Here is a 13,040-nt window from a genome sequence, read left to right on the forward strand (position 1 = left end):
CACACACACACACACACACACACACACACACACACACACACACACACACACACACACCCCCTGCTAAATGTTTGAGCTGTTCCAAACAAGAATCTGGATATTTTAATAGCTTGCAAGTTGGTTTCCCCTGAACTTGCTTTTCTATGAAGCAGGTTGTTTTAACTCCTAGCTAGGGTAATTTAAAGCCTGTGCAAAAATGGGGTTTTAATTACAACCTCTGTACAGCAACATTCTTCATTTGAAGCTAGAAACCCAAGATGATGCAAATCAGCCCTGCTGACTTCAATGGAACTACATTGATTTACAGCAGTTTAGGGTCTCCCCCACACTTGCAGCATTTTCCTGACCTGTAAGTTTGCATGAGGTAGGAGTTTTCATTGCCAATATTGGCCTGGGGCTTAGATTTTTTTTCCAGGAATATTCCATTTCCAGGTATGTTCTGAACCTCAAGTGCCCCAAATCCAGAGCAGAAGTGTTTTCCAGGTTCCACATTAGCGTGTATGGATGTTCCCTGGATAGGCTGGTAACTTTTCATCACTATCACCTCCTTAAGAATAGTTTAAAAAACAAAACACAAACAAAACCCAAAAAAACTGAGACAAGAGACAATCCTGGGGCAGAAATATCCAGAAGGACAGAATACAGCATTATCTTTTTCCTTTTGAAGAATCTTAAAAAGGAAGAAAGAAACAAATTGTGTTTACTAGTGCTATTGGTACTCTAAGAGCACCTAGTAGTTGTCATGGAACCAAGTCTTGCAAGGCAATGAACAAACACAGGGATACATCTACAATGCAATCACAGCGTCTCATCAGGATGTATTAGCCTGCGTTGGGCCACTCTGGGGCAGCCAGACTGCTAGCACAAGCTCACTTGGGAATCTGTATACTGCTCCATCATCACTTCTGTGATAGCAATACAGGCAGTTCTTCAGAAGACAGACATAGACACTCCATGCCACAAATGACCATGCTTTTTCCTACTTTACTTAATATTAAAAAACAGACCCCCTTTCCATTCCCATTTTTGTGACAGACCATGATGGTGATGTCAGCATAGGCCAGACCTATATGCAGAGGAATGGGATATCCCAAACACTACTGCAAACCCATCATGTAGATTCACTGCACTGGGGCAAGAAGCACCTCACACAGATATGGCCACCTTAGTTTGAAAGAAAGGAGGGGGATGGGAAGGAAGGGTTTCCTTTAGTCAAACAGGTCAGTAAGAAGTCAAAAAACAGTCACTATCCCAGCAACTTGCTACGGTACTTGATGACTATCCCACCCTGTAGAACCCAGAAACCTTTGTAGTTTAGATGGGAAGCCAGGGTACTGAAGCAGTCAACACTGAAAAAGGAAAAAGCACCTTTTTTCTCATCTGTATTGGACTCGGCACTAATGTACGCATGTTTATTCAGTTATTTTTCCAGCAGGGGGCAATAAAACATTGAGCACACTGAGGACATGCCATCCGTGCAATACACAGCAACCGAGTCAGACTGAGCATCTTGGATCATTCCATACCATCTCCGTAGTGCAGCAGGGACTCCAGCCATTCCAGGGGAGATGAGTGGGTTCTTTCTCCTGAGTTTTAAGCTAAATGTTTTTTACCCCAGAGTCCAAGCTGGAAGCCTGGAACCGTGCATTCAGGTGGGATGGATTCTGGCTGTGACCTGACACACACACACACACACACACACACACACACACACCCCCCTTAATAATTCTTCATTCAGGTAACAGAGACCATCCTTCCTTCTCTATACAGAATAGTTACTAGGATGAGAGATGTTCTCAAACAAGCCCTTCTTCTTTCCATTTGATTCTTGCCTTTCTTCCAAGAGCAGCAGCTGCAGCTACAGGGGCTAAAGCGCAGAAAAGTCACTCCCTGGGGATGACACCACTACTCTCCACTTCATCGTCCATTGCACTGTAGTCCAAGAAGGGCTGCTGTTGAGTGTCATCAGTTTTACCCATTGCCACTTTGCCTTTGACATGCTGGATACTACTCCAAGCCTCACCTCAGCTGCAGCCCCCCTTAGCCTACACACTGCTGAACGCCAGTTCATCTCCAGGGCTTTCACTAACAGCCTAGCAGCAGGGGTGGGAGAAAACTTGCTTTGTTGCTGGGATGGACCAAGCGGAATGGAGAAGCTCCAATACAGAATGAATCAAGAGCTGGGGGGGAAAGGAACAAGGACATCCTCATAAACCATGTGCTCCTGTGTACGTCTTGGAGACCACGTGAGAAGATAGAAAACAACCCTCCTACCTCAGACAACACAAGCAGATGAGAGCTCTGCTCACTGCATCTCCAGGCTGCTGGTGAAGGGGATTAAAGATGTGGCCCATAGTGACCAATAGTGCTGTTTCCCTACAAACCTAGACCCTTCTACTTCCATCTTCATTTACAGCATTAGACTTTCCCCCGTTTCATTATTGGCTTGCTGCCAGGACCCTGGGCATGCACACTATGTAGGACTGGGGTTGGGGGCAGGCTTTCAGCACTGGCAATGGCAGGCAGGCACAGTGGAAGGAAGAGCCAGGCAGTCCCACTTGCTGTAAAGTCAAAAAGGTTGCCCAGGTGGCACCAGACTCCTGCCAAAAGTGGACCCTCTCTAAGATTCTGAGTTTAGCCTAGTCCAGCCTCAGGCAGGGGGGTCCTTCCACACTGGCCTCCTTCCTTTGAAGTCTCTGGGCTTGGCATGTACATAAAAAGTGTCACTTCCCTGCAGTTTCACAGAGAGCCCCTACTCTAGGGCTCCTCTCTCAGGACTGTCACAGGGCAATGCTCTTTGGCAATCCCTTTCACATGCCTGAATTAAACCGGCATAGCTCTCCCCTAAAGTGAAGAGGTGCATTGAAGTCCACAGTGAGGTGCCTCACAAAGGCCGCAGATGTTTTGGTCAGTGTCCCCCGTGGAACTGCCAGAGCCCCGAGTGGCAACAGCAACTGCAGCAGATGAAAGGAGGGTGGCTAGGTATTAGGATTTTCTTTCTTAGACTAACCAGCTTCTTGGCTTCAAAGGCATCTCTCTCATCTCGAAGCTTCTTGTTTATCTCTCTGTTCCAAAGGAAGATAAGAGACACAAGCAGAGACCAACGTATGAGTGAAGAGGCAAAAAAATACCCTTATTGCCTAGCAAATGGGATTTGGGGTCTCAGTCTGGATAGTATCTGAGCACCACAGTGGCCCCATTACACAGCAAGGAAAAAATCAATTCCCTGAAATAATATGCCTTTTGTTATACAGAGACAGTTAGGCCACAAGGATCACAATGGTCCTTGAGAGGTTTCATATATATCTGTATATACACACACACACACAGAGCAAGAAAGCACCCTATCGCATGCATGCGTGCGCGTGTCCACACATACATATGCATAGATATAGCCATGTGTGTGCGTGTATGTGTGTATATATCCAGATAGACAGATATAGCTGCGTGTGCGTGCGTGTGTGTGGATACACATACACAGGGCTATATATGTATTACACACACACACGGCTATATCTATCTATCTAGATATATACACACACACGGCTATATCTATGCACACCTATGTGCTCTATATATCTATTGAGAGAGAGCCGTACGCACGTGTGTGTGTACACACACATTATTTATATTACACATATACATACACAAAATATATACGCATTCATGCACACATCCCATCGTGTATTACAACAGGTTTCTGAAGAGAAAGAATCAGACCATAACACTGTTGGCACATGCAAAAAGGACTCTCAGAGCTAATGTACTAGCCCAAAAGATCTTCACGTACTGGCTGAATAACTCCCTATCCATAGCTCTGGAAGCCAGATAGATACCTCAGACTCAGAGCAAAGTAGCTGTCTTGTTAGCTGCCTGGTTGTTTTTACCAGTTGCTGCCTGCACTCTGGAGAACGTCCTTTCTCCACCCAGCTTCTCCGCCCCTCTATTCTGAAGCTGGAATTTGTCAAGGCTCCCCGTACCTGAGGAGCTCCAGCTGTCGCAGGAGGCTTTGTTTTTCTTTCTGCATGTTCTTAGAGACTCTAAATACATCCCTAAGTCAAGGAGAAGGGAAAGGGAGGGGGGAGAAAACAAGATTAAAACAAAAACAAAAAAAAGACTGAGGAAAAAAAATTCCCCACATGCAAACATGTACATTTCTGCCAAAGCTACCAGCCTGGCAGCTGCAACAGTAGCTCAACTGACTGCATGCAGCAGTGGTTTGAGGGTCAGACGACCTGGGTTTAAACCAGCTTCACTCTGTTCCACATGGGATACTTGCCTTCCCTCCTTGCATTTCAATTTCCCAATGGTAAAACCTCTGTTCATAAGGTGCTTGGAGATCTATAGGTGAGCAGCTGCTATGGACAGGCTAAATATTAGCCAAAGCTTGAAGACACACCTGACAATGGTCCCAATAAATAGCAATACAAATAGATACAATATATCCTGCTGAGGACGCAATTAACTGGTTGAAGCACATGGAAGAAGAGACCTACTGTGCTGCATACAAAAAAAAAAATAGTTCTTTAAATTTCTCCAGTGCTTTCCAGTCAGCATCTAGTGACATTAATTAATTTAGCCTCACAATACCTATATTTAGAGAGGTTGTACATAACCAATATGAAAACCCAAGATTGGTTTTTTTTCCTCCCAAATGAGGCAACAAGCTTGTGACAATATGAGAGATTGAAAGCTAAGTTTTCTTCTATTCTTTAACCACCAAACCATCCTCCCTTCTTTTACCAAATTCCAGGTAAGGCAAATCATGCAGAAGCAGCTCACAGGTTGGACCAAATGCTCTGCAACCCCCAGCCAGACACACCTGTCCTTCTGATCCTGTTCCATCTGTGACTCTTTCTGAAGCCTCTGCAAATGGCCCCTGGCTACCTCCAGCTCCCACTTGTTTTTCTCCAGTTGCTCCAGGAGGCTTTCATTCAGGTGTCTGAGCCGCTCATTCTGCACTCGGGTCTCCAGTTGCTCCGAGTTCAGTGACTGCAGTTGGTGTTCTAGCTGTGAAAGCAGAATGAGAGAAACAGAGAGAGAGAGAGAGAGAGAGGACAAAAAGTTTTTAACTAATGAATTGCGTACCAGACTTGAGCCGCCATAATTGTAAAACAGGCCGGAAGAGCACCACACATACAGTGCCATTGAGGAGATGGTCCAGAGGCCACACAAAAAAGTTAGCATTATATTCCAGGGAACTTATAGCAAGAAGCTGAGAAACTCAAAACCTGTGACCTGTACTCACCTATTGACTCCTTGCATCACTACACTGGATTTACAATCTCACCCTAGCACACAAATGACCAAGTCACACCCTGATGTGGAACAGAAGTAGTAAAAACAGTATGGAGAAGAGTCAAGGATGGAGGAACAGCAGTAACTCTGCTGATCTTTGATCCAGAAGAGGCCTTTACTATTTGCAACTAACACTCCCAGTCATTGTAATGAAACCCAACATGCCAGGTGCTATGGAAAAGAAAGTATATACTAAGTTTTAGATACCAGATGGATACACACAGATACATGGAGGAATACATGGAGAAAACACTGTTCAGCAGTACCACTTTCATTTAGATTAGCAGGTTTGGGGTTTTTCTTGCTTAGGACCTGTCACATGATCACAGCAAGGACCTGGAAGTTTTCCTGCATTTCACTCAAAATCTTACCCTATAGCTGTCAGCTCACAAAATAACAATGCAAAGGGCACAAGAGAATTGGGCACCCTGTTCCCCTAGTCAAGATCACCTGGACTGAAAGGGTGGTATGTATCAGAAGTTTAAGCACAAACCATTGTCAGGCCTGGACTGATTTTCTTTTAAGCTACCTGGTATTCATTTTATATTAATTATATGAATATTACTGTTGTATTGTTTAACTTAGCTTTTGTATGACTTAGCTTAAATTTCATTTTATAGTAGCCTAGAGTTATTATAAATTAAGTTTGTTATTCAAAATAAAATTTTTTTGTAACATTTAGAACGTATGGATGAATGAATGTAGAGTAACTGAGAAAGTACTGTATATTGTGTGTCAACAAACCAAGTTACCAAATGGTGAACTGTGTTGGGAAAAAGGCTGAAGAGGCAATTCTGTACCAGGCGAGGATCCAAGATTAAAAGGCAGGGCCTGCAACACTTCAAGACTAAAAGACTCCCTTTGTGCCAGACACAGCCCACACCAGTGATAACAAAGGAATGTTGTAAACAGAGTGATTGAAGAGCATCACTTAAGGACAGTGATGGATGAGCCTGACCACGTGTCAGGATGGAAAAGTACTGTGAGTTTGGACAAAGACTTGGTACCCCTTATAAAGGGGAGAGACTTAGCAGCAAGGAGTTGAGTCTGTTCTGCACGACATCAAGGAGCATCAGTATGCATCTGACAGAAGGTCTAGCTCCCCTCTCTTGCTCAGCTTAGCTGGCCACTAAGTTGATTCGAGCAACTAAGAACTGGTAACATTTTAACATCTGCAGAACTCTTTGTGTGTCTGTGTCTCTGTGTGTGAATGAGTGTGTAAGTGAAGTTTTAATGTTTTTATATGTCCAATAAACGTGGCATATTGCCTTGTCCGCTAATAAGGATCTTGCTTGTTTAAATTTACTGTATGCCCAGTGCATACAACATCATAACTGATCCACGCTTAACCCTGTAACTGGGTACATAGCTCAGGTGGGAGCCCAGCTGTGGGGGGGTCATGAATAATAGTCTGCCCGCTCCAGGGCTTGATAATTGTCTGGCCCAGAGGAAGTTAAAAGCTCCCAGGGAGGGAAGACTGTGGTGCTGAAGAGGCAGCACAGAACTGGGATCGCCCTCTCTAGATCTGAGGAATGACCACAGGTTTGGAGTTAACCCTTTGTTGTTTCTGTATTCATTTGTTTTGCTATTGATATTGTTTCCTATGAGGACACATTTATTTTCCCAGAGAAAATAAAAGCTGAATAACAACCTACTACAAACCCCCTGGGAACAAACAGATATCCATAGATCCATAGATTGTAAGGCTGGAAGGGACCTCGGAAGATCATTGGGTCCAGCCCCCTGCACCAAACAGGAAGGATAACTGGGGGGTCAGGTGACCCCAGTAAGGTGCCCGTCCAGTCTCCTCTTGACAATTTCCAGGGTAGGCGATTGTATCACCTCTGGAGGTGGTTTATTCCAGAGTCTGGACACCCCAGTTGTGAAGTAGTTTTTTCCTAATGTTGAGCCTGAAATGGTCTTCCAGGAGTCTGTGCCTGTGTAACCCTGGCAGCAGCACTACCTGCAGCCATGTCCAAATTTTTGGGATCCTGGGGTGCCAATAGGTCTTGGTCTACTCCCACTCTGTCTACAGGCTGGGAGCACCACTCATGGGAGTGCTCTCCTGTGGTCCTCCCACACCAGACCACTCACTAAACTATTTACAATAATTTATTATTTACAATAATAACTAGGAGATTGACAAATTTGACATCCCATAAATAACAAAGTGTTTTCAATGAGCTCAATAATCTATACCAGCAGATAAAGCAAATACTTATCACATAACAAAAGCAATTAGGTTATCAACTTTAACACTCAGGCAACTTATAGCAGGTGTATACACTTAGTCAACCAGGTCTCCACAAAATCCCTCTGCCTGCAGCAAAGTAGCCCACTGTGCAGTGGCTGCAGTGGAGCCCCGGGGAGCAGTGCTCACCCCACCTCAGAAGAGGGGTGGCGATGCTGTCATCTGGACAGAAGATGGGGGTGGCCTGTCAGGACCTCAGGTGTGGCTGCTCCAGAGACCAGGGTTTCTTCCCTTTTCCAGTCTTTTCTGGGCACCTGCAATCAATCACACCATTCCCCAGACACTTCCCAAGGCAGCTCCCCTGTGTTTGGCACCAGAAGTGGCCCTTCTCAGTTGTACTTTATTGAGCTCTCTGCTGGAGCTCCCACACAGCCACGATTCCCTGCTGCTTGCTCCAGCTCTCCCAGAAAACCTCCTCTAGCAACCCTCATCCCCGATTCCCTCCAGTGACTCCCTGCACCCGGGGATCTTAAGAGTAGGGAGGGGAACACGTTTGCACACCCCTGCTCCTTCAGTAAAGGATACCAGGCAATCCTAGGTACTCATTAGCATGTACTGCATTTCATCAGCAGGAAGTTGAGTTAAAAGACAAGGAGAGATATCATCTCTTACACCCTTTCCCTCTAATGGAAGCACACGTACTCCAAGTTCTGTTCTTTCTGAAAACTTTTATGTCAGATGCTTATCAGAAAGCAAGACTACATGAGACATGCATAGCTTATCTGGCTCTGAATCATCTCAACAGAAGACTCACACAGAATGTAAATATTCAGTGCTACTCTGCACTGCATGGTATGCCACACCTGCTCAAACAGGCCTGAAGGAGACAGGTGGCGAGCACACATATTGGATTGTGAGGGGTGTTTGCCATGACAGATCATTCATCAAGGGCTCCTTGGAAGGCCAGATAAGCAGCCTTGTCTCTGAGGAATCCTTGCAGACAGGCACCCTTGAAGCTGAAATCTTTTAGCCTCCTAACCCCCCCCCCCGGAGCACATGCAACCTCAGTTATTGAACACCATCTTTTGAAGCTTTTCTGTCCTATATGCAAGCCAGCATATCTCTATGCATATCAAACCTCATTTATACAGACTGATTTGCTGCCACTCAAGCAATCTGGAGAGTTGGGTTCTACCAGAGTCCTGTTTGCATAGGACTAAATCAAAACAGTACTCTGGGCCAGTTGTGCCATATACACAAAAAGAAATGGAAGAGTCTCCGTTTGGCTTGCTGCCAAAATTGTTTCATTTGGTGAATTTCAGACTATAGCCTCTTCTCCCCTATTTCCTCCAAACCACTTCTGAAAGCCATCTCTTTACAAAGCATCTCTGCTAGAGTTGGTTGGAAGATGGGAATATTTCCCCAGCAGCAGTATAAATACAAAAACAATCTGTATCTTTTCCTGTTGGAAAAAGAGAAATATTTGCAGTCAAAAAACTGAATTTTTCCATAAAAAAAATTAGAGATTTGGGGGAGGGAGGGGAACAAAAAGATGCCTCTAGTGAAAACTTAATATTCTGTCCAGAAAAAAAATGTTTTGATGGGCTCTAATTCCAGTTGTGATGATTACATGAGAGCCTGTATACCAGCTAGTGTGATTCACTATATACTCTCAGGCTACAGGCCTCTCAAGGCTTTGCTGCTCATCTGAATTTGTCTAGGATACAGAAAGCTGGTTCATATAAAACTCTTACCACCTAGTCATGACCCCATCCCCTCCCTTAGAGTTCCCCATCTCAGAACAGGAACTCTTGCCATCACATGCAGCCAGCACTGAATCAGGGTGAGCGCCTCAGGCCCTGCACTTTAGGGGGCCCCATGGAGCTGGGCAGAGTAGCACAGTGACTCTGCACTGCCACCGGCTTCACATCTGGCCCCTCGGCACCCTGTTCCCCCTTGGGCTGTTACCTACCGGCATGTCTGGCTGCTCACCACCCACCCCTATGTCGCCAATCAAATCTGCTGTTGGCTTCCTCACATCCAGGGCCCCATACAGGCTGATTTGGCCTGGGCCCCACACCCTGCTTGGGTCATCTCTGCCAGCAGCAAAAGACCATTTGGATGTCTGGTAGCATCTCTGAGAGCATTCCCAAGTCACAGAATCATAGAAAATGGGGGCTGGAAGGGACTTCAGGAAGTCATCTAGTCCAACCCCCTGCTCAAAGCAGGACCATCCCAAACTAGATCATCTCAGCCAAGGCTTTGTCTACCCGGGTCTTGAAAACCTCCAAGGATGGGGCTCCCACCACCTCTCTGGGTAACATGTTCCAGTGTTTTACTACCCTCTGAGTGAGAAAATTCTTCCCAATATGTAACCTAAGCTTCCCTTGCTGCAACTTGAGACGGTTGGCTCCTTATTGTCATCTGTCACCACTTAAAACTGTCTAGCTCCATCCTCTTTCAAACCCCTCTTCAGGTAGTTGAAGACTGCTGTTGTCTCCTCTCAGTCTCCTCTTCTCCAGACTAATAAGCCCAGTTTGCTCAGCCTGTCCTCATAAGTCATGTCCCCCAGACCCTCACCACTTTTGTCACCCTCTCTGCTGGACCCTCTCCAATTTGTCCACTTCCTTTCTGTAGTGGGGGGGGGGTCCAAAACTGAACACAGCACTCCAGATGTGGCCTCACCAGTACTGAATAGAAGGGAATAATCACTTCCCTTGGCATACTGGGCTGCATTGGTAAATCTGTTGCCAGTAGGCTGTTAGCCTTCTTTGCAACAAGGGCACACTGCTGGCTCATATTCATCTTACTGTGCCCTGTAACCCCCAGGTGCTTTTCTGCAGAGCTACTGTCCAGCCAGTCACGCACTTTTAACCTTCCAATTTTTTACTTCCTACCACTGCCAGATGAACTGAACTGTCAGTGAGGAATGTAAGAAAGGATTCCAAAAAATGGATATAAAATTAAACAGATACACTGAAGCAGCTTTTTTAAAAAAGGCATGCAGGACAAGCCAGCCCCCCAGTGGTAACAGCTGGAGCTGGAATTGGCCCCGTCACCATCCACTTCCATGTGAGCTGGAGTTGGTGAGGCTTGCAGGTTGCCAAGGGCAATCCAGAGAAGGAACATATCCAAGGAAGGAGTGGTGGTGGGGATGCATAGTTTTTCCTCCTCAGGAAGGCCACATTACCTTTTTCTGCCGGTAGAGGATTTTCTCCAGTTCCTGCTCCTTGCTGCGCAGCTCTTTCTGCAGCAGGCTGCTCCTTTCATGCCTCAGTGACTCCTGTGTGGGGGTAAAGGGCCACAGCTCTTCATTCTGTACAGTGGCCGGGGGCCAATATTTCCAAACATCAGGGCATGAAAGAGATGATAATACCATCCTCTGCCCTAAAGTCAGTAGCTAATCAAGGTTTCCCAACTTCTTCCAGCCTAAGGCATATTTATAAAAATTTTCTGCAGCACACATGTTAAAGCATTCCCCACCCTCATACCTATTGTAGCTCATTGCCATGGCTGAATTCTGCGGTGCGCCTGTTCATTTCTGACGGCACACTTCTGTGCCACAGCACGCTGGTTGGGAAACACTGTGCTAAATGACACTCAGCCCCTGGCTTCAGAGTTGGGAAGGGTTTAGGCCTTTCCACTTGGAAAGAAGGATTTACCTGACAGAGCAGTCTCTCCCTTTCTACTTTGATCTGCTGCTCCATTTCTTCATAAAGGCACCTGACTTCTCTGTCATGATCTGTCTCCTTCCTACAAAGGGGTAGTGAAGAGAGAAAGAGAGCGCCAGTGAGAGAGCATGTAAAAGTGGAAGAGGAAGAAATAGAAAGGACAAGGAATGAGAAAACTTTACTGAATAAGAAAGATGTGTGTGTTGGGGGAGACAGGGGTATTGAAATGAATTCAGGATTCACAATAAGAGCTGCCCAGGTTCCCAGAGCCCCAGGCTCATAGACAGCTAAAGGGATTCTAATACTACTAGAAGTCTTTATGGGTGCATTTTAACTTGCACCCAATTTTATTTTTAGAGCAAACCTATCCCTAGGAGCTAGCAAGCTGCTATGCATTAATATAACATCATTCTGAGGAGAATGGGATAGGATAGACAAGCCACCGTTATACCTAGCACAGAAGTCACCATTTGCTCATCCAACCTAGCTAGATTTTCCTGGTATTTCAGGAAAAATGGTGAGCTAGGTTGTATAGAATGAGCCTCAGTTGGTTCCCTGGAGGCCACAGATGAGTGACTACGCACGTCTTCTTACCTTTTCAGTGCCTGCTCCATCGATTCCTTCTCCTGATTCACCTCCTTGATGTACGAGGAAACACGGAACAGGAACTCCTCAAAATTGGCCAAGAGCTCTGGTCGTTCCTTCCGGAGCCGAGCCCAGAGTTCCCGAACCTCACTCTGACTGAAGCAAACATCCAAGAGGGAAGGGAGACAACAGGGGCATTTCCAAGTTATCACAGGATTATGCTTTCTTTTCCTCTCTCATATGTGCAAGAGGAGAGGGGGTGCTCCCCCTCAACTTCCTGGGCAGCATTGGAGGAGGCTGTGATACTGAGATCAGGACATGGACAGGAACCCAACGTGTCTATGACACGAGACCTATTTGGATTGGTGGATGGTATGACAGAACTCCCTCCCAGCCTCCTCATCTGTTCCCCTCTCGCTCTCATGTGTCTATCAATCCAGTTACTAGGCAGCCAACTCGCTGCCACTGCCCACATGACAGGCCTCAGGTAAGAGGATGTGCGTGTAACCTCTGTATTGTTTTGAGCTCTGACCTCACAACCTAAAGGCAGGGACTTAAGCCCATGTCACTCCATTAGGTAACTGTGCTGTTTTTCAAATTGAACAGCAGGCATCAAATGACACCTGACCCTGACTGGGTCCAGGTGGTGAGGTCAGGAGGGTATATTTAAGAGGGTCCCTGCAGGAAGAAGACAGGCGGACATTTTAAAATACACACACAGAAACATGGACCTCTGCAGCTCTCCCTCATTTGCTGGATGCGGAAGTGAGCAACTTACCAGAAACTTAACTAGGAACTTAGTTTAATGTACTCTAGTTGTGTATCAAAAGGCTACCAAGCTACTTCTGTTTGCTCAGGGTTATTCTTTTGGGACTTCTCTGACTTGTACCCCTCCCCATGCCTTCCCTCTCTACCCAATAAAGCTATCCGTTATAGCCAGCCTTGTTGTACATGCTTGAGAGGGATTGGGGCAAGCCTTCTTGTTCCCTTTACTCAGCTGACTAAGAAAGGCCACTTTTTATGCTTCAGGCTATAAGAAGCCCCCAGATATATTCTGCTGGGATTAGGCAACCCTTAGGTCTACAGGGTCTATGTATCCTGGGCAGCACAGGGCACAGACAAAGACCTGAGTCTGGATGGTGGCAGCGGTACCCTAGGCTTGCAGGTGTGCTCCAATAAGGGGGTTGGTCATAATTTGGTGCCCCTGGGGAGGCATCCAAAGTTTGGTTTTTGGCAGGGCACAGTGAGGCAGATGGCTCAGCACAGGAGTGCTCCCTACTGGCCCACCACAGATG

General features: G+C 46.1%; 1 protein-coding gene across 5 annotated transcripts in view; it reads right to left on the reverse strand.

Moving 5' to 3' along the window:
• CRACR2B (calcium release activated channel regulator 2B) overlaps positions 1-13,040 on the reverse strand; it is a 63,259-nt gene that overhangs the window by 16,358 nt on the left and 33,861 nt on the right. For all 5 annotated transcript variants that reach the window (XM_019519780.1, XM_019519777.1, XM_019519779.1 and 2 more), the window contains 6 exons: positions 11,755-11,901; positions 11,152-11,242; positions 10,680-10,772; positions 4,823-5,010; positions 3,981-4,052; positions 3,011-3,065 (listed from right to left, as the gene is read on the reverse strand). In XM_019519780.1, the coding sequence (XP_019375325.1) occupies positions 3,011-3,065; positions 3,981-4,052; positions 4,823-5,010; positions 10,680-10,772; positions 11,152-11,242; positions 11,755-11,901 (646 nt within the window). The remainder of the gene's footprint in view (positions 1-3,010; positions 3,066-3,980; positions 4,053-4,822; positions 5,011-10,679; positions 10,773-11,151; positions 11,243-11,754; positions 11,902-13,040) is intronic.

The sequence above is a fragment of the Gavialis gangeticus genome, unplaced genomic scaffold, assembly GCF_001723915.1.
Source record: "Gavialis gangeticus isolate Ggan-Ray unplaced genomic scaffold, GavGan_comp1, whole genome shotgun sequence".
Taxonomy (NCBI): Eukaryota; Metazoa; Chordata; order Crocodylia; family Gavialidae; genus Gavialis; species Gavialis gangeticus.